The sequence below is a fragment of the Perognathus longimembris genome, chromosome 6 (genome assembly GCF_023159225.1).
Source record: "Perognathus longimembris pacificus isolate PPM17 chromosome 6, ASM2315922v1, whole genome shotgun sequence".
Lineage (NCBI taxonomy): Eukaryota > Metazoa > Chordata > Mammalia > Rodentia > Heteromyidae > Perognathus > Perognathus longimembris.
In genome coordinates this window covers 67,943,027-67,970,249 of record NC_063166.1, presented here as the reverse complement: position 1 = coordinate 67,970,249, position 27,223 = coordinate 67,943,027, and the positions used below count along the sequence as shown (strand labels likewise).

The 27,223-nt window shown below is 49.2% G+C and overlaps 1 protein-coding gene across 1 annotated transcript; it reads left to right on the top strand.

Annotated features, from left to right (window-relative positions):
- Positions 1 to 826: 826 nt before the first annotated feature.
- Positions 827 to 24,750, top strand: Snta1 (syntrophin alpha 1). The gene is made up of 8 exons (XM_048349018.1): positions 827 to 1,248; positions 4,904 to 5,089; positions 17,615 to 17,819; positions 20,630 to 20,837; positions 20,983 to 21,113; positions 22,713 to 22,909; positions 23,842 to 24,029; positions 24,130 to 24,750. Exons 1-8 carry the CDS (start codon positions 945 to 947, stop codon positions 24,220 to 24,222), a joined length of 1,512 nt encoding a protein of 503 aa, XP_048204975.1. The 5' UTR covers positions 827 to 944; the 3' UTR covers positions 24,223 to 24,750.
- Positions 24,751 to 27,223: the final 2,473 nt, after the last annotated feature.

Below are 27,223 nucleotides of genomic sequence, written 5' to 3'. Positions count from 1 at the left end.
TTTCTCATCGACTTGGGGCCCCTTTATGCCTCCTTGAACCAGGGCAGTACGTGGGGGGACTTCTGATTTGGTTCTCTACTGGCTCTGGGAAAGATCCTCACTTTCCCTGATTTGGCCTCCCCCTTTTCTACCACGTGAGGAAATCTTCCAGTAGCCAAGTAGGATATGGTTCCTACCCTAGGCAGTCAGTCCTACAGTGTTCTCGTTCTCTCTCTCTCTCTCTCTGTCTCTCTCTCTCTCTCTGTCTCTCTGTCTCTCTGTCTCTCTCTGTCTCTGTCTCTGTCTCTCTCTGTCTCTGTCTCTCTCTCTCTCTCTCTCTCTCTCTCTCTCTCTCTCTCTCTCTGTCTCTGTGTGTGTGTGTGTGTGCTGGTTCGCTTTTTGTGACCAAGGCTAGCACTCTACCGTTTGAACCACAGCTCCAGCTCCACTTCTGGCTTTCTGGCTTTCCTGCCTGGGCTGGCTTTGAACCTCGATTTTCAGATATCAGATAGCAGCCACCTAAGAAGCTAAGATTACAATCAGAAACCACCGATGCCTGCCTTTTTTTCTTTCCCCCATTTCTTGTGCTACCACGCTCCAGAGCTACTGTCCAAGCACAGAGGGTGGGAGCTCAGAGCCTTGGGTACTGGGGATTCGATCATGCCCAGCCACCCCGGGACTTCACGCCTCCTTTTCTTACTTTGTAGTCCTAAACACTTCTGGCCCACCCCCAAGTGATCTTGCACCCCATCCTTCGGTTCCAGTCTCAGCTTCCAGCTCCAGGCTGTGGCCCCGCCCCGCCCCGGTTATCCCCGCCCGCCGCGGCCCCGCCCCTAGCGGCCAGGGGTAGGGTGGCGGCTGGCCCAGCCGGGCCGGCGCTGCCCTCTGGCCGGGGTACTCGGTGCGAGCGGCCGGGCACGGCGGGACTGGGCGAGCGCGGCGGCCCGGGGGGCTCGGAGGCGAAGATGGCGTCTGGCAGGCGCGCCCCGCGCACCGGGCTGCTGGAGCTGCGCGCCGGGGCGGGCTCGGGGGCTGGCGGCGAGCGGTGGCAGCGGGTGCTGCTCAGCCTGGCGGAGGACGCGCTGACCGTGAGTCCCGCCGCCGACGGCGAGCCCGGCTCCGAACCCGGCGCTCCCCGGGAACCGGAGCTCAACGGCGCCTCCGAGCCCGGCGCGGCGCCTCCGCAGCTGCCCGAGGCGCTGCTGCTCCAGCGGCGCCGCGTGACGGTGCGCAAGGCCGACGCCGGCGGGCTGGGCATCAGCATCAAAGGTGGGCGCGGGGCGCGGAGGGCGCACGGTCCCGGCGTCTGGGGGCCCGCCGAGGGCGCACGGGGAAGTTGGAGTTGAAGGCCTTCCGTCTGGGGCAAGGGGGGATCTGGGGAGATGGGGGGGCGCGGAGGGGGCGCCGAAGTCGCAGGGGCTCTCCGGAGTTGAGATCTCAGGAACGGAGGGAGTGAGGGCACATCAAGGGCATGGGTGGGCAGTTCCCATAGGGGGCACGGGAGTCTGGGAGTGGCCCCCCAAGAGCAGATGGGTGGGGGCGGAGTTGGGAGGGGGGAGGGAAGGGGATTTGAGACCTAGGACGCGGTTAGGACCAGAAGTATCTGAAGTGCAACCAGGGTGCGTGGGTGAGATCAAGGTTTGAAATCTGGCAAGCTCCGGGGCGGATAGAGGTGGGTGGGGACACAGGCCGCGGCGGCACGGACAAGGGGCCAGCAAGGGACCCTGGCACCCGAAGCTCCAGAGCTCAGGCTTAATCCGGACCGGTGAGGTCAGGAGTCTTCCCATCTAAGCATAGAGCGGACAGGAGGGACCCCAGAGTTGCCATTCCTTCCTGCGAGTTTTAGGACCCCAAGACCCATGGCCTTCTTATACAGAATTTTATTGTGTTATTAAAATGTTGTACAGAGGTGTTACCATTTCATAAGTTAATAAGTACATTTCCTTTTTTGGACAATGTTACTCCTTCATTTTCCCCCAGTTAACCCCCCACCCCTCCCCATGGCCCCCCCCCCCTTTTTTTTTTTGCCAGTCCTGGGGCTTGAACTCAGAGCCTGGACACTGTCCCTGAGCTTCTTTTGCTCAAAGCTAGAACTTTACCTCTTGAGCCACAGTGCCACTTCTGGCCTTTTCTGTTTATGTGGTACTGAGGAATTGAACCCAGGGCTTCATGCATGCTAGGCAAGCACTCTACTACTAAGGCACATTCCCAGCCTCTCTTCCTCCCTCTCTCCCTCCATGGCCCTCTTTAGGGTACAGTCAGACTGTGTTTGAGTTAAGGATCACTATGTGAACTTGGATAAGTCATTTTCCCTGTCTCTGTGTCTGTTAACTGAAATCTGTGTGATAGATGTTTCTGTGAGAGTTAGGGCTTGCCCTGCCAGCAGGTACTTAGTTAATTATCACCATTAGCTGAGGGGAAAGGGGGGGGGAGGGAGGTGGGACTAACAAATCTTAAATCTACTACCCCCCAGCTGCTCACTATTCCTGCCTATTTACATGTTAAGGGTGTCAGCCCTTTATCACCTTGAATGTGCTAGTCCCCTCCCAGGCCTCCCGGGAGCTGGCTGTGTTCACTGGTGCCCAGGTAAAGGGTGGGGGGTGGTGATGGTGGTGAATGCCATCATTGTGTGCCAGGTGCAGTTGGCGCAGGATCTACTTAATTCTGGCAACTAGTGGTGAAAGGTGGGGAGCATAACTCCTGTTTTTCAGGCAAAGAAGCAGACTCTAAGTAAAAATGATTTTCCCAGGGTCACAGAGTGGCAGAACTGGGATTTGAAACTTCACTGTCATACCATGGTTCACCTTGAGAATACCCAGGGGATGGTTCTTTTCAGTGGCAGAGCAATCCACAGGCAGCTAACCTTGAAGGTCTGAAGGAGGAAATGGGGAAACCAGGAAGTAGATAACAGTCTTATCCTCAATCTCTCGTGGAGAGCAACAAACCAATCCAAAAAATTGTATCAGAGCAGGACGGAACAGAGAGCATATAGAATTCTATTTTGCAGATGAACAGACTGACTCCTAGAGGAGTTGTGTCTTCCCAAGGTCACACATAGTTCATTTCTACATCCATACTTGTAGATAGGTATGATGATATATTTAGGAGACTTCAGAGAAAGTACCAACTCCATCTAATTCCTAGTGGATGGAGACTAGGCTCCTGTTGCCATGGTAACCTCCCCTCTAGCCTAGAAGAGTCCAAGGCAGCTAAGAAAGATCATACTTCTTTTTTCCCCCTCCAGTCCTGGAGCTTAAACTCTGGGCCTGGGCACACTCCCTGAGCTTCTTTTGCTCAAGGCTAGTGCTCTACCACTTGAGCCACAGCACCACTTCCGGCCTTTTCTGGGTAGTTTATTGGAGATAAGAGTCTCATGAACTTTCCTGTCTGGGTTGGCTTTGAACCACAGTCCTCAGATCTCAGCCTCCCAAGTAGCTAGGATTATAGGTGTGAGCCACCAGTGCCCCACAAGAATGATCATACTTCTAACTGAACTAAAGTCCATCATTTTAGGGGTGTGTGTGTGTGGGTGGGGAGATATAAATAGGAACCCCTTCCTCTTTTAGGCCTGAAGCCTGTGCTGTGCCATGAGCAAACTGTTGGGCCTGTGTGAGTCAGGGAAGTATCCCTAATACCAGCTGTGCCTTCAGCTTGTTGTGTGACCTTGGAGCAATGACTTACCCTAGTTCCTCATCTTCTGAACTGAGAGGATGGACTAGGAGTGGGCTCTGTGAGGGTCTGACTTGCAGTCTGCCATAGGGATTGCGTGTTGGTTCTGAAGCCAGGAGACTTAGGTTTCATTGCTGGCATTGCTACTTACTAGTTGAGTGACCTTGGACAAGGGGCTTGTCTCTGCACTTGTATTTCCCTGGTAGGAAACTGAGTGTGCTTGTGTGATGGTGTGTTGTAAAGAGGCAAGGAGACAACTTTGGAAGCATTTAGCAACAAGCTCAGCACTTGCTGGAAGTACTTATTTTAAAGAAGAATTTAGGATTTTAGCAATAAAGCAGTTATCTAAAGTGGATTAACCTTTTCCTTTTGGTGTGTGCATCAGTGATACAGTAAAGATGAACTTTTTTTTTTTTTTTTTTGCCAGTCCTGGGGCTTGGACTCGCCCCGCCTGAGCACTGTCCCTGGCTTCTTTCTGCTCAAGGCTAACATTCTACTACTTGAGCCACAGCGCCATTCTGGCTTTTTCTGTTTATGTGATGCTGAGGAATCGAACCCAGGGCTTCATGCATTCAAGGCAAGCACTCAACCACTAAGCCATATTCCCAGCCCAAGATTAACATTTGAAATCTTTAGAATTTAAGGGCTTAGTTTCCAGCTTAGATCCTGGACCAAAAAATGTGCTTGCTGAAGAAATCTCTGGGGCCCCTACTGGGCGCTGACTTCTATCTTAATTCCTGATTGAGGCATGTCAGTGGTTCTTGTGTTGTGGAATGACTTAAAATCCAAAACATTTAAGGAAAAGTTCTTGAAGCACTCTGTAAGTTACTCAAGCATTTGGCAACACCTAAAGCACTGGTCCCAAGAGACCCAAAGACCAAACTAGAGCATAAAGAATTTATAAAGTTATGCAACTGTAACCCTCCCTGCTCATCACCTTTTCAAAAAAAAAAAAAAAGAACTTATAAAGGAGCTGGGAATGTGGCTCAAGTGGTAGAGTGCTAGCCTTGAGCAAAAGAAACTTAGGGACAGTGCTCAGGCCCTGAGTTCAAGCCCCAGATCTGACAAAAAGAATTATAAAATATTTGTTTCTGTAATTCTAGTATCCCAAACTTCTAAGTCTTTCTGAGGTTCTCTACCCTCCCAGCACTGGGCTGAGCACTGAGTGAGCTCTAAAGAAGTAATTTCAACTTGCTGTGCCTCCCAAGCCTTGACGCCTCTGCCTCAGTTTCTACTTCTTTCTGTGTCTGTGCAGGGGGCCGGGAGAACAAGATGCCTATTCTCATTTCTAAGATCTTCAAGGGCCTGGCAGCTGACCAGACGGAGGCCCTCTTTGTGGGGGATGCTATCCTGTCTGTGAACGGTGAAGACTTGTCCTCTGCCACACACGATGAGGCAGTGCAAGCCCTCAAGAAGACAGGCAAGGAGGTGGTGCTGGAGGGTAAGTACTGTGGCCTTCTAGAGGGTCTGCCCATTGCCTCCTGGCCTCAAATGGCCCCAGCCTGGTCTTGAGGGATGGGACGTAGGCAGGGTTCAAAACCCTATCTGGAATCAGCAGGGAGTGGTGAAGAGAGGCTGGCACAGACCTAACTGATCTTACTTGCATTTTGTGTCTTCCGTGTATTAGCAATGTGGTGTGAGGTAAGCACTTCATTTCCCCTTAGGCTTAGTTTCTTCACCTGTGGAATATAAGTGTCTTTCCTATCCTGAGCCATCCAGAGAGGGGCTCAGGGAAGGAGGAAAGGCTGGGAAGAGGCAGCTTTAGAGTTGTTGTTTTTTTCCTTCTGAGGGGCTGTAAACTCCAGGTTCTTCTAGCACCTGAGGGCATGAATACACCTAGACGTATCCTCATTTGGGAGAAATTTGGCCTCTGCATAGCAAGACATCATATCCAATAAGGAAGAGGAATGGATTTGTTTTCATTTTTGTTTTGCAGTTCTGGGATTTGAACTCAGGTTCTCACACTTGCTAAACAGGCACTTGAGCCACATCCTCAGCCCTTTTGCCCAGGTCCAAGTGAGGCTTGAACTCAGGCCCTGGGTACTGTCCTTGAGCTTTTTTGCTCAAGGTTAGCACTCTTACCACTTTGAGCCCCAGCGTCACTTCTGCTTTTTTGGTGGTTAATTGTAATCTTATGGACTTGCCCGGGCTGGCTTTGAACTGTGATCCTCGGGTCTCAGCCTCCTGAGTAGTTAGAATTACAGGTGTGAGTGCCCAGTGCCAATTTTTTCAGATTGGTTCTCACACTTTTTCTCTAAGACCGATCTTGGAGAGATCTCTTTCTCAGGTACATGCATCCTATGTACTTGAGAGTGGACATGGTCTGTCATGCTCAGCCTGCTAACTTTTGCCTGGCCTGACCTAAAACTGTAATCTTACAATCTATACCTACTGAGTAGCTGGGATTACAGCTGTGAGCCACCTTACCCTCCCTGGAGATGAGAAGTTTAGGGGAGTCTTGGCTGGCTGACCGTTCTCCCCAATGCCTTCACTGTGTCATCTGAGTCTCATCTTGGATGAGACTCTCACCTTCTCTGAGCCACAGATTCTCCATTGGTTATGATAGGCCTTGTGCTATTGTTGTCCCCTATCTGCCTCTTGCCATCTCTCTCAGGAGGATTTTGCTTGGCTCAGCCCTTTCCTCAAACTCCACTCTGTCAGCTCCGGAAGCCGTGGGGGCCTGAGGAATGTGCCTTTGGTTCATTTCCCAGAATGGGCCCAGGGAGGTGGCTGGGGCTAATAGAGACCAGCAAAGCTGCTGAGCCAAGTCCCAGGTCCAAGCTTTCTAGGTTGGTTTGGTGTCCAAGAGGCCATAGAAGCAAATGGGCTGTAGGTCTCTGGGTGAACTTTGGCATCCTGTGACCTCAAATCTTAAGTCCCACTCAACTTTGTTTTATTTTACTTTTACGTTTTAGGTGTGTCTGTAAATGTTACCTATGCATTTTCTTTTCATACTTAAAAAAGGGTTGACTGAGGCTGGGAATATAGCCTAGTGGTAAAGTGCTCGCCTTATATACATGAAGCCCTGGGTTCAATTCCTCAGCACCACATATATAGAAAAAGCCAGAAGTGGTGCTGTGGCTCAAGTGGTAGAGTGCTAGCCTTGAGTAAAAAGAAGCCAGGGACAGTACTCAGGCCCTGAGTTCAAGCCCCAGGACTGGCAAAACACACACACACACACACACACACACACACACACACACCAACAAAAAAGGGGTTGATTCTAGAATATTAGTCCTTAACAACATAAATCTCTCTCTCTCATTCTTGTACATGCATATACACATACATACACACACATACAAACACACATGCATATACAGAGTTTTAATTTTTTCCCCCCTGTACTAGTGGAAATCATACCTAGGGTCTCCTACCTGCCAAGCAAGCAATATACCACTGAGTTACACCTTCAGCCCCAGCCATCTTTTTGTTGTTGTTGTTGGTGGTGGTGGTGGTAGTAGGGCTTGAACTTAGGGCCTGGGCACTCTCCTTGAGCTTTTTTCCCCCCCCTGCTCAAATCCAGCACTCTACCACTTGAGCCACAGCTCCACTTTTGGTTTTCTGGTGGTTAATTGGAATTAAGAGTCTCAGACTTTTCTGCCCAGTCTGGTTTTGAATTGCATTCCTTAGATCTCAGCCTTCTGAGTAGCTAGGATTATAGGCATGAGCCACCAGTGTCCAGCAAGAATGCATTTCTTCTTTCCTTCCTTCCTTCCTTCCTTCCTTCCTTCCTTCCTTCCTTCCTTCCTTCCTTCCTTCCTTCCCCTTCCTTCCCCTTCCCTCCCTCCCTCCCTCCCTCCCTGCCTCCCTCCCTCCCTCCCTCCCTCCCTCCCTCCCTCCCTCCCTGCCTCCCTCCCTCCCTCCCTCCCTGCCTCCCTCCCTCCCTCCCTTCTCCTCTCTCTCTCTCTCTCTCTCTCTCTCTCTCTCTTTCTTTCTACCAGTCCTGGGGCTTGAACTCAGGGCCTGGGCACTGTCCCTTTGCTTCTTTTGCTCAAGGCTAGCACTCTACCACTTGAGCAAAAGTTCTACTTCCAGCTTTTTCTGTTTATGAGGTACCAAGAAATCAAACCCAAGGCTTCATGTATGCTAGGCAAGTGCTCTACCACTAAGCCACATTCCTAGCCCTCTTTTTACTTTTTCACTGGTTCTGGGGGTTGCACGCTATCACTTCTAGCTTTTTTTTGTGTATGTGATGCTGAGGAATTGAACCCAGGGCTTCAGGTATGTTAGCCAAGCCCTCTACCACTAAGCCACATTCCCAGCCCCTATATTTCTTTTTAGACAATGTCAACCTGGGTTGTTTTTTAGGTAGGGACTCAGGCCACACCAGTCCTCTACCTTTGCCTCTCCAGTAGCTGGGGTTATAGGCACAAGCCACCATGTCCAGCCTTTCTCTGAATATTTGACTCTGAAACAACTCTTTTCTCTGCCTTCACCTGTTCTTAGAAATTTATTTATTTACTTATTTGAGATAGGATATCTTTATATGGCCCAGGCTTGCTTTGAACTTGCTATGTGGTCCAATCCTCCAACTCAAATCCTTCTGCTTTAGCATCCCAACCTCTGGGATTATAGACAGATACTACCATGACAGGTAGTTGAAGCATCTGTTAACTTAAGAACTAACACCCAGGCCTTTCCCTCTAATTAATTTACTCTGTTCCTTCCCCAATAAGCCAATAAATGTTTTTAGATACCTACTTCATACCTAGTGTAGAGAACATTGGGGATAGAAGCTAAATTAGACCCAGGCCTCTCCTACAGGGGCTCACTATCTGGTGGAGGAGGAGGCAAAACATCAAAACTTTTCTTTACATACACTATTTTAAAATCACTTCCTAACGTCCTGTTTGCTCTGTGATAAATCATTATTGCTTTGGGTAAGACCCTTGCCTTTTTTTGGTGCCTCACTTTCCTTCCTGGTTGAGGTTTGACTAACTCAGAGATGACAGATAGCTTTCACTGAAGCTCCACTGGTGGCTTCTGGGAGTTCCATATATTTTTTTTTTTTTGGCCAGTCCTGGGCCTTGGACTCAGGGCCTGAGCACTGTCCCTGGCTTCTTCCCGCTCAAGGCTAGCACTCCGCCACTTGAGCCACAGCGCCGCTTCTGGCCGTTTTTCTGTATATGTGGTGCTGGGGAATCGAACCTAGGGCCTCATGTATCCGAGGCAGGCACTCTTGCCACTAGGCTATATCCCCAGCCCCGTCGGGAGTTCCATATTTGAGAGGATTAGAGAGCCTAGTCTGGGTTCAGCCAAGTTCATTTGGAATCGATTAGCAATGCCTGTCACAGAAGCAGTGGAGACAGGACAGGTGTCCCCCATCTCAGGAGGAGGGTTTCCAACTCTTAAGTTCTGAGACTTTTCAAAGATTAGGATCATTCCTTGGTAAATTCCAGGCCTTCCCCAGGCCTGGGTAGGAGGAAGTTGTCTTCTTGCTAGTTTCTCCAGCTTTTCCCTTTTTCCTGGTCCCTTAGCCCAATGGCTTTATGGGAAGAGGCAATCCCTTACAAGGCTGCACCAAAAGTAGGTGGAGCCTTGGGTGAGGAACTGGCTCAGGAATTTCTAAGAAGCTTAGAGGATGAGAGGATACTGGATTGTGCTTTTCCTTGAGATTAGGAGTTTGTGAAGAAGGTCAGGGTATGGCAGATGCCCAAGTCTGGAGCCAGAGTTCCTGGGAGCCTCTCTGGGCCTCAATTCCCTTCCACAGAGCCCAGTCACTGGCCACATTGTTCAGAACCTCCCCACCCCCAACCACTCCCAAGGCCACCTCCAACCAGCTGTGGAAATTGGTCTGTCCTTGGATCTGAACTTAGTAAGACAGCTGAGCATCTTTCCTGGGGCTTGCTTGGGGTTTAGTGGGTACAGAATCCCTAAAATGTCCAGGAAGAAAGATTTCACCTGTTAGCCCCAGTAAGCTTTCAGAGCTGTCTTTGCTTAAGTTGAGGGCTTGGCTGGGCTTTGGCCACCTCATCCTGCTTCCCAAAACTTTTCTTCAGCAAGCACAGGGGTTTGTACAAGTGTTCTGTGCCTGCTCACAGCCCCAGGGATGTGTTTGTGACAAGAGCCTGTGCACAAGCTGGCAGCCAACACGCCTCTGTCTGCTGCTTAGAGAGGCCCATTGTGTGTGTGGGTCTTATGCCAGGATCAGCCTGGGGCCTTGGAGACTAGGCTCTGGGAAAAGGAAGGGATAGTTATGAAGAAAATGCCTTCTCTCATTCCTCCTCCAGTGTCACCGCACACAGTGACTGTGACAAACAGTGAGCCTGTCATGCATTGAAAAATAATACTAAAGGGCAGTAAAAACCAGTCAAGTAAATTCAGGTGGCTTATGCACACTAGGAAAGGTACATTTCACATGCAGATTAGATTTTTGAAAGCTATAAACAAAAATGATAAGTGTGGTGGTACCAGCCTGTAGTCACAGCTACTGGACATGGAGGCAGGAAGGTCACTTGAGCACTTGAGATGGAGACCAGCCTGGGTAACATAGTGAGATACTGTTTCAAGGGGGGAAAGAAGGCATACAAGCATCCAGTAGCATGTAAATAAATATGCATGATAACAGGCAGCCCAAAGAAATAGGAATTTTTATGTCCCATTTTACAGACAAGATTGTCAATGTTTATTGAGAATAAATAAGTCCATTGAAGTCACAACTAAGAAATTGGCATGGGCAGGTGCAGTGACTCATGCCTGTAACCCCAGCTATTCCCGAGGTAGAGATCAGGTAGATTATGATTCAACACTAGGCTGGGCACAGAGAGAGAGTATGGACCTGTCAACCCAGATACCACACAGGAATGCAGGAAATATAATAGGGCCATGGTCTAGGCTAATTTGGGCACAAGACTCAACTATAAAAATAACTGAAAAGCCAAAAGGACTGAGTGGGTGGCTCAAGTGGAAGAACATCTACTTAGCAAGTGTTAGGCCCTGAGTTCAAACCCCGGTGCTGCCAGAAGAAGTTGTCAGATTCCAACTCCAGTTGGACTGAAGTCTGTTGGTTAGAGGCCACTAGGGGCTCCAGCCTTCGATAATAGCTGCTAGTAGTGCTGTTTGCAAGCAATGCATGTCAAGTGCCGAGGCCAGCCTCTGTGGCTGGTACTCTTGTTTATGTCATCTTATCCATAAGGATAGACTGCATATTCCAAGAGTTTAAAATGTCTCTCCTATGGCAAGCTTTCCATCACTATCACAGTAACATCATTTTTTCTAGTAAACTGGAAACTCAAGTGTGTGTGTGTGTGTGTGTGTGTGTGTGTGTGTGTGTGTGTGTGTGTGTTGTTCCTAGGGATGGAACCTGGGACTTTGTGACTGCTAGGTAAGCGCACTACTACTGAGGTTTATACACTCCTAAGCCTGGAAGGTTCTGAGGTCAGAAACCGTGTGTAGATGGTCCAGGTGGCCTTGGAACCCCCAGGCTAGGCCCTGAGTCTAGGAGACCTGTGCACATCTGGAGATTAATCAATAGGGTACACCTCTAACCTTTCCTATGTTTCCTATAACCTTTCTAATGGCAGTTGCCTTCTTAAATGGTTAAGAAGTCACTCAGGATCACAGTGGACTTGACTGACTCCTGAATTTTTCTGTGCTGAGTTTTTAGAACTTTATGCCAGCCCCTTGGTGCCTCTGCCCCTGAGGAGATGGATGGTGATTTGGCTTCATGCATTACCAGCTTCCAAAAGCAGAATGCACATCATTTTGGATCACCCTGTTCAGCGGAGCTGGTGTTCTGTGCTCTGAAGGTGTCAAGGGACTCTGAACCCAGCACTGGGCATGAATGAAGCCCCCATCTGGGTCACTCATGGCTGCAAAGACCTGTTGTTCTGAGCCATTGTTTACATGCAACCATTTATTTGGCTGCATAAACATAACCTTGGACCCTGTGACTCCCCACAGACAAACTTGGCCTGATCCACAGACCTCCATTAAAATGCTGGTGGGTCTCTGGAGTTAGATTTGGCCCTGCTTAGCTGTTGTGTCTCTGGCTGCTTGTGGTGGTAGAGGAAGTACTGATGCCATTCATCACAGTGGTAGTATGTGCTATTTTCTGACCACCTACAAGGTGCTTAGCACTGTGCTAAGTGCCTTCTATATATGCTCATTGACTCCTGATGCCACCCCCATGAATTAGGCACAGTATTAGCCTCATCATGCAGAGGATGACACAGGTTTAGAGAAGCAAAGTTACTTGCCCAAGGTCACACAGTGGCAGAGGTAGTATTTGAACTCAGATCTCTCAGAAGCCAAACTTGTGTTCTTAAATATTCATACTACAGTCATATCACCTCTCCAAGACCCAGCTAATTCATCCATTAAATAAGGATATTAGACCACCATCTTACTGAGTTGGTACAATCAAGTATAAGTGTGAGAGAGATGAATCAACTTGGTATCTAACAATTATTATTATTATTATTATTGCCAGTCCTGGGGCTTGAACTCACGGCCTGGGCACTGTCCTTGAGCTTCTTTTGCTCAAGGCTAGCACTCTACCACTTGAGTCACAGTGCCACTTCCAGCCTTTTCTGTTTATGTGGTACTGAGGAATTGAACCCAGGGCTTCATGGACGCTAGGAAAGCACTCTACCACTAAGCCACATTCCCAGTGAGTAACACTACTGCATTTGTTCATTCCTCGTCCCTCTATTTCTGTGTAAGCGAATTAAAAATAAATAAAAAGTAATCGATGCTCACTGAAAAAAATAAGACCAATAGGGAAAGTAATAACATGACCATTTCATAATCAGGGCTGGTAATGTGGCTGGTAGTAGAGCGATTGCTCTGTATGCTCAGGACCCTAGGTTCCATCCCTGGCACTGGAAAACAAAACAAAATTAGAAAGTTTCCATGTTTGTTTCTATCATTTTTATGGTGTGGGGGACTTCATTGCTACTCAAAGCATTCTACCACTTTCTTGATCTTTTGAATGGTTTCATAATATCCCATTACTGGGACCCATCCAATCATATAGCAAATGTTTCTGGAATCCCTGCTATGAACCAAGACCTCATGTCCATAGCAGGGAAGGAAGTCACATCTTGTTCTTTGCTGCTTCTGCTCATGGACAGTCAGGTTCCATCACAGAGAATAGTTCTGACTTTTCCTACATCTGTGAGCACCTATCTGAAGCAAGCCTGTTTCCCACTAGGGGTATTATTAGGTCACAGGAGATATGTATGTATGTATGTATATGTATATATATGTGTGTATATATATATATATATATATTCCCATTTCTGAAGCTTGAACTCAGGGCCTGATCACTATTCTAGAGCCTCTTTGTGTTCAAGGCTATCTATTGCTCTGCCACTTGAGCTACAGCACCACTTCTGGCTTTTTTTCTGAGTAGTTTATTGGAAATAAGTCTCATGGGCTTTCTTGCCTGGGCTGGCTTTGAACTGTGATCCTCAGCTCTCAGCCTCCTGAGTAGCTAGGATTATAGGCATAAGCTACTGGCACCTGGCTGGCTTTAGATTCTTGATAATGGATCCCCCATCCACCTGTAATACTCATTCATGGGTGTGGTAAAGGGAGCTATTGTGCCCCCAGCTGTGGCAGCCAGGGTTCTCTGCTGGTCAGCCTTGCACCAGGCCTGGTAGGATCTGGGAATGGAAACTATTTTTAGTCTAGCCTTGCTAGGCCAGCAAGTCCTAAAGGTCATCCCTTTTAGGTCTGTTGGAATCTCAAGCTGTCCAGACTATCCTGATTAGGCAGGTGGGTAGCTTGAACCTGAATGCACATAAATGTGTTGCTTGAGAACTAACACACTAGGATCCATTATATAGGCAAAAAAAAAGGGGGGGGGCAGAGAGACCTCAGGAGTTACCAAGACCAGAAAGTAAGTGACAGGCCTGATTCAGATCCTTGCCTGTCTGTCTCCATATCCTGCACCCATCCCCTTAGACTGTCCAGGCTAAGAACAGCATCAGAACTATCCTAACAGCCACATGGCTGTCTGTTGCAGATCTCTTGTCTCAAGTGGAATCTTTTCATCAGGACCAAGCTGAATTCTGGCTTCCTTCATTGGCAGAGCTAAAGTCTGTGGGAATTGGGGCATCGTTTGTAACTGCCCGGTTTCCCTAAGGAGGAAACCCATGTATCCACCAGAGCTTTACCAGGCTCCTGGGCCCAGGGCCTGGCTGGGAAAGGGAATGAACTCCAGCTAGGCCATTCGTACAGACCCCAGAATCCTGGCCAGGGGCCATGGTGGTGCCCTCAGGCTTGAAGGCCACAGCCTCGTGGCAGCCCCACCCTGCCTGGTCGGGTGACTCAGGCAGAAATCAGAGCAGGAAGGAGGCTTTGGAGTTGGGCTATTTATGGTCACTCTGGGGCCCCTAGGCCTCCACTCCCCACTCTGGGAGAGGCCACTTGGTGTGTGAAATCCAAGTCCTGCTTCTGGCACCAGCTGGTGTGCTGTCCATTTATAGCATATGTTTGTGGGAATGGAGGAGGACCCAGTTCTGGGATAGTGGGGCTAAGCTGGGACTCCAGACTTTTCTCTGGCTTCAAACTTGACAAATGTTCATTTGCTGAACCTATAGCATGTGAGACCCCTGCTGGATTCTGGGGGGGGGGGGCACAGAAATGACTCCCATTAATGTTTCTGCCTGGCTCTCCTAGCTAGAGGAGAGAAGAGACAGGCAGTGTGCTCTCTCACATTTCATTGGCCAGAGTTGTATCACTCCCCTGTTCTCACAATCACAAGGACAAGGGAAGGAATGATGGTTAGCTTTGACCAAGATGCTGACCCTAGGTGGGGCAGAAGCTGACTCCCTAGGGCTCAGGAGAAAGAGGGGAGATGGCAGCTTTTTTTTTTTTTTTTGAGCAAACAATATCGAATTTATTGTGATTAAATAAATTGATTTTTATAATGAATACAGACACCCTGCAATCCCGAGTTTGAAAACTGCTAGCACAAGTAAAAAGTGATACATATCATACACGAATACATATTCACAGAATGTCTGCAGGAATGTGTATGTACTTGTAAAGATGTTTGGGCTGGGAATATGGCCTAGTGGCAAGAGAGGCTGCCTTGTATACATGAAGCTCTGGGTTCAATTCCCCAGTACCACATATATGGAAAACGGCCAGAAATGGTGCTGTGGCTCAAGTGGCAGAGTGATAGCCTTGAGCAAAAGGAATCCAGGGACAGTGCTCAGGCCCTGAGTCCAAGCCCCAGGACTGGCCAAAAAAAAAAAAAAAAGATGTGTGTAAAGATGTTTGTATATTAGCAATAGCAACAAACTACTTGAACCACCAAGCTTGGCTCTCTCCAGGTGGCGGCTTTTGTCTGTCAGGTAGGCTGGGATGTGTCTCATGTCCATTGTCTTTGGAGATACAATACAGTAGTGAGTCCTGGGGTAAGTCATCGCTACACTAATGGTGAGTTGTTTTAGGTCTGGTCCCCAAACATCAGAACTGGGCTTAGTACTTTTCATACTACAAAGCAAGGGCTGGTAGAACAGCTCAAATGGCAGACTGCCTGAGATCCTGAGTTCAAATCCCAATTTAAAACAAAACAACACACCCTTGCTTTCAATATAACTTTTTTCCAATCTCAGTAAGATTTGTAACTGCCTCTCTCATGCACCTTTGAATGGTGTTTGAACCAGAGTGGTGTCTCCAGCAAGCTAAGAACTGCTTTCTAACCCATTCCTGGGCTGTCCTACTCCCAGATGGGTCATAGTGGTTGGGGCCTGGTTGTAAATGTCAGATAGCTAGCAAGTCAGATGTTCTAGGGAGAAGGTATTATGGTTGAGAACAGAGGAAGGGACGATACCCAAGGCTGATTGTAAAGCATCTGGGGGTAAAATATGGCTGGGGAAACAGAGATCAGTGTTTGGATGGATGAGTTTTACCACCCAGATGTGTATACTGCCTTCCTAAGAGCTTAGGTTAGAGAGGAGGAGTCTGCCACCCATCAGAACTGGGAATAGCCCTGGTGCCAGGGCACATTGATAGCCACTGTTGGGACCAATTCTTCTTCCTGCTAACAGAAGCCTGATTGTATTGTGTGGAAACAGGCATAGTTACAAAGGCTGAGGTGTGATTGGTCTAAGTCACATGACTATTCTATGGGTGATTATTCCATCTTACTGATGGTTGGGCTAGCAATGGGCACCTAGGCCAGTTCTGGCCAATAAGATGGTAGGAAACATCTACTTGCAGCTTCCTGGATGTATTCACTTCACTGAAAAGAGGGAGATAAGAAGAGATGCTCTTTTTCCTGCTTTTCTCTTCTCTTCCTACTTTGGGTTTTATCACATGAGGAATGGTTAGTTGGAGTTGTGGCAGCCTGGCAGCCATGCTGTGGTCATAGGGGGAAGATCAGAGAAAGGCCCAGAATCCGGTGTTGTTGAGCTTCTGAACTATTCCTGAACTGCCTTCCTCAAACCTTTTTAGTGAGGAAGTAGAGGTGTGGCTCAAGTGGTAGAGTGTCGGCCTTGAGAGAAAAAGCCAAGTGAGAACATGAGGTCCTGAGTATCCATACTAGCATATACACAAAAAGAGACTATTTAAGTGAAGTGATGTACCACGCCTGTAATCATAGGTACTTAGAAGGCTGAGAGCTGAGGATCTCAGTTAGAAGCCAACCTGCATAGGAAGGTCCATGAGACTCTTATTTTCAATGAAGCATCAAAAAAGCCAAAAGTGGAGCTGTGGCTCAAGTGCTAGAGTGCTAGCCTTGAGCAGAAAAGCTCAAGGACAGTTCCCAGGCCCCAAGTTGGCACAAACAAACAAAAACACTGTTGGCAGATATTCAGTCATTGTCAGTTAAACACACCTAACTGATTTAGCAAGAATGACCAAACTGTTTTATCAGCAGTCAGCCTTGATTTTTAATGGCTACCAAAGAACTGTATGATTGATTGGTGATGTCTCTTATGAGGCAGGCAGAAAGAAGAGGTTACACAAATAATCATGTTTGGAAAGTTACAAAACCAGAGAAAAGATCAAAATAGGAGATGTTAATATTAGATTAAAATGTTTCTTAAACATAAACAGACTATTCAAATCAGGGGGTTTCTTAATACTGAAGATTCCCTATGTGGAAGAAAAAGATGGAAGTATACATAAATACGAATATAATGCTTCATATGCTAATTAATGGAGAGGTAATGGCAAGCAGTAAGATAGTGGCAGAGCAATCTCACATCTTGGTTCCCATCTTGGTGTTCTTTCCCCTCAGCTGTTGTCTTTTTTCTTTAAGTAGCCATCCTGAAGGTCTAGACCCTTCTTTCTTCTTGTTAGAATTTACTCTACCATGCCTTGCGGCAAAGGGCCCTGGAAAATGGATTTTCTTTCACTGTGTGTCCATAAACCAGGGAGAAGCTGAATGTATAGATATTGGTAGACATCCAGTGTTTTCTATCCCATTGCCCAACTGGAAACTTTAGCTTGGAATAAGGTAATGATACTGGACAGGATTTTAGACTCTTTTTTTTTTTTTTTTTGGTGCTAGTTTGAACTCAGGGCCTGGGTACTGTCCCTCCCAACCTCCCTCCCTTTCCTCTCTCTCTCTCTCTCTCTCTCCTTCTTGCTTGCTTTCTTCCTTCCCTTTCCTTCCCCTCCCTCTCTCCCTCCCTTCCTCCTTTCCTCCCTCCCTCCCTCCCTCCCTCCCTCCCTCCCTCCCTCCCTCCCTCCCTCCCTCCCTCCCTCCCTCCCTCCCTCCCTCCCTCCCTTCCTTTCCCTTCCCTTCCTTCCTTTCTTTCCCCTCAAGACTAGCACTCTACCACTTGAGCCACAGCTCTACTTCTGAATATTCTGGTATTTAATTGGAGATAAGAGTCTCACAGACCTTTTTGCATGGGTTGGCTTCAAACCATGATCCTCATATCGCATGCCTGTATGTAGGATTACAGGCATGGACCACCAGCATCGGGCATGACTTAGACTCTTAACTGATGCTGCTGATGTCTGCTGGTGGGTAACTGCTGGCCTTTCTCCTGACCAGTTAAGTACATGAAGGAGGTCTCACCCTATTTCAAGAACTCTACTGGTGGCACCGCAGTTGCCTGGGACTCACCTCCTGCCTCACCTCTTCAGCGGCAGCCGTCCTCCCCTGGCCTCCAAACCCGGAACCTCAGTGAGGCCAAACACGTGCCCTTGAAGATGGCATATGTCTCAAGAAGGTGTACCCCCAATGATCCGGAACCCAGGTGAGGATGGGGTGGGGGCACTCGTGATGAGAGCTTTGGTATTTCCTCGGTGTTATACAAATAAGCACAGAGTAAGCACTTAAGAAATAGGCTGAGGGGGGCTGGGGATATGGCCTAGTGGCAAGAGTGCTTGCCTTGTATACATGAGGCCCTGGGTTCGATTCCCCAGCACCACATATACAGAAAATGGCCAGAAGTGGCGCTGTGGCTCAAGTGGCAGAGTGCTAGCCTTGAGCAAAAAGAAGACAGGGACAGTGCTCAGGCCCTGAGTTCAAGGCCCAGGACTGGCCAAAAAAAAAAAAAAATAGGCTGAGGAGCTGGGAAGGTGGCTTAGTGGTAGAGTGCTTACCTAGCATGCATGAAGCCCTGGGTTCAATTCCTCAGTACCACATACACAGAAAAAGCCGAAAGTGGCGCAGTTGCTCAACTGGTAGAGTGCTAGCCTTGAGCAAAAGAAGCTCAAGCCCCAGGACTGGCAAAAAAAAAAAAAAAAGGAAATAGGCTGAACAGATGCATGAGTGAAGTTTTGTGCTGGTATGCTTTGTATCTTATTTCTTCCTGTGGGCATTCACATTGGAGAAAGAAGTTGGTTTGAGTAGGAGTCCTGGGTTCAAGACCTGGCTGTTCTTGACTTAGTTTCTCTTTCTCACTGACCTAGACTGTCTGTGAAATAAGGTTGTTGGTCTTTTTGTTGTGTTTCTATGTCTGTACTAGAGCTTAAACTCAGGTCTTCACCCTTTTGCTTCATTTTTATCACTCAAAACTGGTGCTCTACCACTTGAGTTGTGTCTCCACTTTGGCTTTTTGCTGATTAACTGGAGATAAAAGCCTTAAATTTGTCTGCCACTGACTGCCTCATGAGGTAAAAAAACAGGTGATTCACAGGTAATTTATGGGTACGTCACTAACAGTACCCTAATTTTTTTTTATTAAGCATTTGTACAAAATGTTTACAATTCCATAAGTCAGGTACAATGCATCTTGATCACTTCCATTCATTTTTTTTTTGTTTTGTTTTGGCCAGAACTCGGGCTTGGACTCAGCACTGTCCCTGGCTTTTTTTTGCTCAAGGCTAGCACTCTGCCACTTGAGCGACAATGCCACTTCTGGCCACTTTCTGTATATGTGGTACTGGGGAATCGAACCCAGGGCTTCATGTATATAAGAGGCAAGCACTCTTGCCACTAGGCCATATCCCCAGCCGATCACTTCCATTCTTCTCCCCTAGTTTTCCCCTCCCATCCCTACCCTCAAGTCATGTCATTCAATTTTGCATTAGGTGAAGACAAGGCAGAATTACTCTTGTCTTGAGATTCTTAGAACTTTAAGATTCCCAGCCTGATCCCAGACATTATCCACAGTGTGTATGTTTCTAAGTGTGTGCACACGTAAAGCACATATAAACAAACACGCGTCTGTATACATTTAAATGTGAATGGGGGTAGATTTGTTCATACAAATTTCTATGTGGTAGAGCTGGTATTCTACTCCCTGAGCCATATCTTCACTTCTGGCTTTGATGTTGTTGTGCCGGTTCTGGGGCTTGAACTCAGGGCTTGGATATTGTCCCTGAGCATTTTTACTCAAGGCTTGTTGCTCTACCATTTGAGCCACAGATCCATTTCTGTTTTTTTTTTTTTTCATAGTTAATTGGAAATAGAGTCTCATATAGACTTTTCTGCCTGGGATGGCTTTGGACCAGGATCATCAGATTTTAGCCTCCTCAGTAGTAAAGATTATAGGTGTGTATCACTAATGCCAGGCTCACTTCTGGCTTTTGGCTGGTTAATAGGAGTCTCTCTGGATTGTCTGCCCAGGCTGGCTTTGAACTTTGATCGTCATTCTCTTGAGTAGCTTGTATAACAGGTGTGACCTGCCCATGCTTGACTGAGACAGGTGGTCTTGATAACTTTGCCAGGACCAGCCTTGACATTTCAGTCCTTCTGCTTTTGCTTCCTGAGTAACTGGGATTATAGGCGAGTCTTACCTTAGCTGGCTCTCTGGCATTTTTGTTGTGGCATTTTTGTTGTTGTTGAACCAAATCACAAGATCAGGAGAACAGAAATGAACTTCACGTTTTTGCTGGAGAAGTGGACTGTATGTATAGGCAGAACCTTTGGAGACTCAATACCCTACCTAGGAAAGATACCTCTCTAGGGTCTTTTACCCATGAATCATTGGTCAGAACTGGGTCACATGGCTAGCTACAGCTTCAAAGGAGGCTGGGAATCCAAGTATTTTTAATGGTAAGGGAGGCAGAGGTAAAGAGGAGTGAAATGGGTGTTGGAGAGCCATCTGATAGTTTCTGCTCATGTCATATGGAGATGCCAAAAGGGAGTGAAGAGTGATTTTTTTTTTTCAGGTCATGGGGCTTGAACTCTGGGCCTGGGTACTGTCTCTGAGCTCTTCAGCTCAAGGCTACTTTACCACTTGAGCCACAGAGCCACTTCTGGTTTTCTGGTGGAGATAAGAGTCTCATGGACTTTCCTACCTGGGCTGGTTTTGAATGGTGATACTCCGATCTCAGCCTCCTGAGTAGCTAGGATTACCACCATGATAATTTTGGCCTTAGCACATGTTTGGAGTTTACACATATTTGTGTGTTTATATCAGTCTCTTGTCCTTCCATCTCATGAAACCCCAACAATTGTGGCTGGGGCCCTCTGCAGGGAGCCTGACTCCTGATAATCTTCACGGATCCCCTGTGGTTCCTTCTCATTTGGTGGTGGGTGATGTTTCTTGGGCCAGATTATCCAGTGGGGCAGCTGTACCCAGAGCCAGCCCTCTCCTCTGCCCCACTGTGCCTGCAGGTACCTAGAGGTCTGTGCAGCAGATGGCCAAGACAACCTCTTTTTGAGGGCCAAGGATGAAGCCAGTGCAAGGTCATGGGCAAGTGCCATCCAAGCCCAGATTGGCGCACTGGTACCCTGGGTCAAGGACGAGCTGCAGGCATTGCTGGCAGCCACCGGCACGGATGGAAGTCAGGACATTAAGCAGATCGGCTGGCTGACTGAACAGGTGACCACTGGGGTCTAGCCCTCCCCCACTTTATTCTCCCTGTTCCTGGTGCCCTGCATCACCCTGCTCCCCTGCATCACCCTGCCCTCCTGACCTTTGACCTCTCCCTCTATACCCATTCTCATTACTGCTTTGCTTTCTATAGTTGCCTGGTGGGGGCACAGCTCCCATCCTGGCCCTGTTGACTGAAAAGGAGCTGCTTCTCTACAGTGCTCTGCCTCAAACCTGTGAGGCCCTGAGCCGGCCGGCCCGCACTGCCCCGCTCATCGCTACCAGGTACCTGTGGGTAGGGGTGGTGTGCTGCACCCAGAGTTTGGGGGAGATGGGCCTCAGAGGCTGTGAACTCCAACCCTATTATGCCCTCATTTATCCTCCAAGTCACCTAAAGCAATCTCTACCCTCACTAGGCCTCAGTCTCTGTAAGATGAGGGCTTAGAACAGAAGGCTGTGTGAAGTCTCACCAGTCACCCATTTGTTGATACCTACACCTTGAACTTCATGGTTGAGGGGACACGGGGCTGACCCCAACAGTCACTGCCATCGGGTAGAACCCAGCACCATAGGAGACAGATCCAGGGACAGCCATTACAATGCAGTCATATTATCCACTTCATTGACTCTGCCTGGCCTGGTCAGGGAAGGCTTTCTGGAGGAGGTTGCATTTGAACTGCCCTCTGATGGATGAGTAAGAATTGGTTGTTTAGGCAAGAACATCTTAGGCAGAGAGAATGTCATGGTCAGAGATACAGAGGTGTGGAGGGTGTAGCCAGGTGCACCCATGCAGGACATGGGGTGAAGGAAGATGGAGTTGGCCAGGCTTGGCCTTTGCTACATGGAGAAGGAATGCTGGCTTCCTTTTATCACTTGGAGCAGGGTTGGAAGGGTTGAGCCCGGGAGCCTGGGGATGGGCTGTATTTTCATAGCAGCCCCGTGGCTGCCATGTGGTGGGTCTTGTGTGGAGCAGGCAGGGTGGAAGGCAGGAGAGATGGAGGGGGCGGTGGAGGCAGCAGATGGAGAAGAGAGTCAGCACTCACAGTGGAAAGCACATAGGGGGAAAACTCCTAGGTTGTGCTTGGCCAGCTGAGGAGGCTGCGGGAGGGGGGAGGTTTCCGGTGAACGAGAGGCTTGAATGAAGCGGGGGGGGGGGGGCAGTGGGACAGAGGCTGAGTGAAGTCCAAAGTATATGCAGGGTACATGGGGAGTGTGGATGAGGGGCTCCCAGACTTGTAGGTCTGCAGCTCGGGGCTGAAGTGGTTTCCATGGGAACTGAGAGTGGGCAGAGTGAGGAGCAGAGAGAGCTGAGGGTCGGTGCTTGGTGGTCTGCTGGCCAGAGTGAGCTGGGGCCTGCCCGATGTCTCCTCCTCCTGGGCCGGGCTCCGGCCTGGGTGGCAGGAGCCTGCTGGCACAAGGAGTTGTGGATCACCTGCCAGATCAGGTGACTCATCAATCAAGAGAGCAAGTGTTTACTGAGCTCCCCACACATGTCACGATTTGAGTGACTGTGAACACAGTGGCGAAGAGAAGAACATTTCTACCAGCACAAGTAAATAATGTGGCATTTCAAATGCCATGGTGAAAAGGAGGGTTAGTGGTTGGGGGCTATTTTAGACAGAGAGGTCACAGAAGGCTTCTCCGAGGAGGGGACATTTGAGGCCATGTGCAAGAAGTGATGGCTGACCCATATGGAGACCCGGGAAGCACAACCAGGCTTGGGGAGGGGCGGGCAGGGCCGTGGGACATGCCTTGTGCTGAGTCGCCCAGGGACCCCTTGTAAGTCTTGTCCCTGTCAGATGGTAAAGGAGTCACTCTGGCTGGAACTGCTTCCCCCACCCCTGCCCACGGCCTCCCGCTCAGCCCTCTGCCCCCTTCCCCCAGGCTGGTCCACTCAGGCCCCTCCAAGGGCTCCGTGCCCTATGATGCAGAGCTCTCCTTTGCCCTGCGCACGGGCACGCGCCACGGTGTGGACACTCACCTGTTCACTGTGGAGTCACCGCAGGAGCTCGCCGCCTGGACCCGGCAGCTGGTGGACGGCTGTCACCGGGCTGCCGAGGGTGTGCAGGAGGTGTCTACAGGTGAGCCGGGCAGACCTGGGAGCCCCTCTGGTGATGAGCCTCTTATCCCCAGAGGCATTCAAGCTTCCTTCTTTAGGTGCTTGACAGGGTTAGAAAGTGGGGTTTGGATTCTCCAAGGACCCTCTTTTGTGAGGGAAAGGGCCTAGAAGGTGGGGAGGCTTTTCCTTGGGGTTTTTCTTGCCTGGTCCCTGTGATTCTGTTGGAGGGGATAAAGGTGGGCCTTGGGGGTAGAGTCAGATAAAACACAGGACATTTAGTTTGATTTCAACTTCAAATAAACCATGAACACTTTTTTTTTTTTCCTGTCCTAGAGTTTGAACTCTGGGTGTGGGCGCTGTCTCTGAGATTCTTTTGCTCAAGGCTAGTGCTCTTTCACTTTGAGCCACAGCGCCACTTCTGGTTTTCTGGTGATTAATCAGATATGAGTCTCATGGTCTTTCCTGCCAGGACTGTGATCCTCAGCTCTCAGCCTCCTGAGTAGCTAGGATTACAGGAATGAGCCACTGATGCCCCACTTTCTTATGTTTATGAAAGTCTAAGTTATTTACTATTTATATAGAATTCTAATGTAATGGAATCATTCTATGCCTTTAGAGGGCAAGCCTCTGTTCATGGCAGATTTTAAGCCCCTTTGTTTTGGTGCTAGGGTTGGAATTCAGGGCCTGTGCGTGTTAGACAAGCATGTTGCCCCTGGGCCATTTCAACCTACATGCTCCCCTTCTGCTCACAGCACTGCCATTATTGGGGCTAGAAGCAGGTGTAGGTTCTCTGAGGGCTCATCTTTCTGTATTTCAAGGTGGGGGTGACAGAAGGTGGCTGCACAGGTGTCAGGACAGTGAGCCTCCCATGCTTGGGAGTGGCTGAGCCCTGCTCTGTGGAACTGGTGGTGTGTGAGGTACCAGCTGAGCCTGTGATCACATGCTTCCCTGCAGCCTGCACGTGGAATGGCCGTCCTTGCAACCTCTCCGTGCACATTGACAAGGGCTTCACACTATGGGCGGCCGAGCCTGGTGCAGCCCGAGCTGTGCTGCTCCGACAACCCTTTGAGAAGCTACAGATGTCCTCAGATGATGGCGCCAGTCTCCTTTTCCTGGACTTTGGGGGTGCTGAAGGAGAGATTGTAAGTGATGGGCTGCCTTTGCACCCTGGGGTTAGGGGGTTACTGTCCTGGAGGCCAGGCTGGACAGAGCCCCTGACCCTTCTCTCCATTGATCCTGCAGCAACTGGACCTGCACTCGTGTCCCAAAACCATGGTCTTCGTCATCCACTCCTTCCTTTCGGCCAAAGTCACGCGCCTGGGGCTCTTGGCCTAGAAGTTGCCAGATGCACTCGCCCTGAAGAGGGAGATTGACCTGGCTCACTGCCAACTGCCTGCTCACCACTGGGCTGAGGGAAAGGAGGGGAGAGGAGCAGGGGCCTCAGAGACTCAGCCTGTGAGGGAGGCTGGCTGGGTCTCAGGGACCAGGACCCAGACCCAGGACACTGTGGACCTGCCTGTGACAGGGTAGCCTTCCCGCCGCCCACCTCCACCAGTGCCTTTTGCAGAGAGATATTTTGTGTACACAGAAGCCATTCCGAGCCTGGGACCTGCCTCAATGGGGATCCTGACCCCAGCCGACAGCTGGGTGGTCAGGCCTCCTAGGGGCCCCTAGCCACCCCCCCCCCACGAGGCCCCTCTGAAGCTGGAGTGCTCTGGGCCAGTGACAGGAGAAAGAAGAGGAGCCTCTCTGTTCACTTCCCTTCAGCTCGACCACTGTGGGGCACCTGGTTTTTCTCTTCATCCTCTCCTCCTCTTATTTGGATAATAAACAGCCTGTGAGCACACAGGCAGTCCTGCCCAGTGTCTGTGGTTTGTGTCTTGGCCTTTGGGCCCAGTGGTGGCCCCAGACCAAGTATTAGGGCCTCTTTCCAAGAGGAGACAGACCTTTAACGAGGCCCCAAAGAGAGTGCATTATGTTATGTGACAAAATAACCTACAAGTTATTGACCTAAAACACTTGCCATTCCTGTGGTTCTGTGGGTCAAGAACTTAAGATGGGCTAAGTTGGGCTGCTCCCATCTCAGATCTCTCATGAAGCACAGTCACTATGTCCTTTAAGGGCTGGCTGGGTGGGCTGGACCACTTCCTGTATTGCTCAGGTTCGTGGCTGTTGGCAGGAGATCTCAGCTCCTGGACTCATATGCCAAACCATAGAGAAAATAAATATCTCCATAGATGTCTTCCCTTCAGAGTGAAAACAAGGAAGAGGAAGCAAGCAGGGATAAACAGCTGCTTGGGGACCCACTGCCACTTCTGCATTCAAAGTGAGTCATAGTCCAGGCTGCACTCAAGGAGAGGCATTCAGCACCACATCCTAGAGAAAGGGTTCTTTTGAATGAGTACTTGCAGCCTAGGATGAAGATATCCTGACAGGTCCTACCATTTGGCTGTTAATGGAGCCCTTCCACCTGGATGAAATGCTGCTGGGGCTGTGGGCTGGGCTTGAGCTGTGAGGCTGGTGGGTGGCATAGGCACAGAGCCCTGGGCCCATGCTGCCTGAAGGATTGTAGCTCTGCTAGCTGTGCAGCAGCCTGTGCACTACCGTCTGCACATCAGCATTTCAATATAAATCAAAACTCATCCCCTCCTCACACTAGCTGCCTCCCATGTAGCAGTGGTTCCTGCACTGGGTCAAGTAATTCTAATTGGACCTGGCATCTGTGGTTCCCACCTAGCTCCACTGTTCACCTGCTTGGTGTTGGTCCTTGGCTAGCAGGTGATATAGCTGAGAGGAAGGCTAATAGGTCCCGATCTTCAAAGGACTCATCAGAAGTCCTTTGCCCACAGTCAAATGTGTGATTCTGATTGGGCAGGCACAGGAAGGTAGCAGAGAAGGCAGTGGGGTCTGGGCTGGTTGGGGAGCAAGGGGACATTTCTCTTAGGAGATGAAGGAAGCAGAGTTCCTTCTGAATCACATGCTTATCAGCTACTTTTGCCCTGCTGTGGAAAAATCCAGCCCTATCTCATGGGCTTCTAACAACTGGTATTTGTTTTTGTGTGTTGGGGCTGGCTGCACATTGACTGCAGGTTGACCAGCTTGGTCTTGGCTGGGCAGTTTTGCTCCAGGCTGTGGGTTGGGCTTAGATCTGTTCTGCATTCTTTCTGTAGCCTAGGCTGGAGGCACACTGGCTCCCAGGATATGCTTTTTCTCCAACAGGTCACTCAGAGTCAAGAAAAGTACATCACATAGGCACACCCACATCTTTAGCCAGACATCTTGGGAAGGAAATATGCCCCACTCAGTGGGAGAAGGAAAGTGAGACAGGTGGAAAGGGCGGTTCATCCCAGAAAAGCACCCAGGTGAAAGGTCTCAAGGTCAAATGGAACACCAGGCTCCAAATTCTTGGAACCTGAGAGGTTTGTTTTCATTATCTTCATTGCGTAAGACACCACACGGATAAGGAAATCCTCTATCACTTTCTAGATAGTTGGCACAGACCCAGTGCTCTCTTGGTTTATCTACCTGCTGCTCCCACTCCGGAGACAGTGTGTTCATGACACAACAGCCACTTTGTAGCCAAGGATACAAGGACTCAGGAATGACTAGTTGGCCACAGTGACCCAGTTAGCAGCAGTCTCAGCAGCAACAGTCTAGCTTAGTGTAGCTCAGTGGTAAGACTAGGGATTTGGAGTTAAGCTGACTTGTGGGTGGGTCTGATTCAAGTTCTGCCACATACTGATTTTGTGAGCTCCAACACAGATACCTGAAAATGAGTTTGAGCTAATAACTGTAGAGATTTTTTGGGGGGGGAGGGGTGGTACTGGAGCTTGAACTCAGGCTCACTCTTGTCAGTTGAGTCAAACCTCCAGCTGTTCCCCCTAAGATATTCTGGAAACAGTCTTGTGCTATCTTTGAATCATAGTCCTGTGGACTCTCCCTTTGGAGAGGTAAGGTATGTGTGTTAGGGTTCTCTTGAGGAACAGGACCAATATGGGATATTTGGATGTATATTTCTGTTGAGGTTTTGGAACAAAAATGCCATCAAGTACTGGGTATAATGGCACTGATGCCCCAAATTACAATACTTAGATAAGATTCTTTTCTTTTTTTTTGGCCAGTCCTGGGCCTTGGACTCAGGGCCTGAGCACTGTCCCTGGCTTCTTCCCGCTCAAGGCTAGCACTCTGCCACCTGAGCCACAGCTCCCCTTCTGGCCGTTTTCCATATATGTGGTGCTGGGGAATAGAACGGAGAGCTTCATGTGTAGGAGGCAAGCACTCTTGCCACTAGGCCATATTCCCAGCCCCTAGATAAGATTCTTTGTGTCACTAGTTT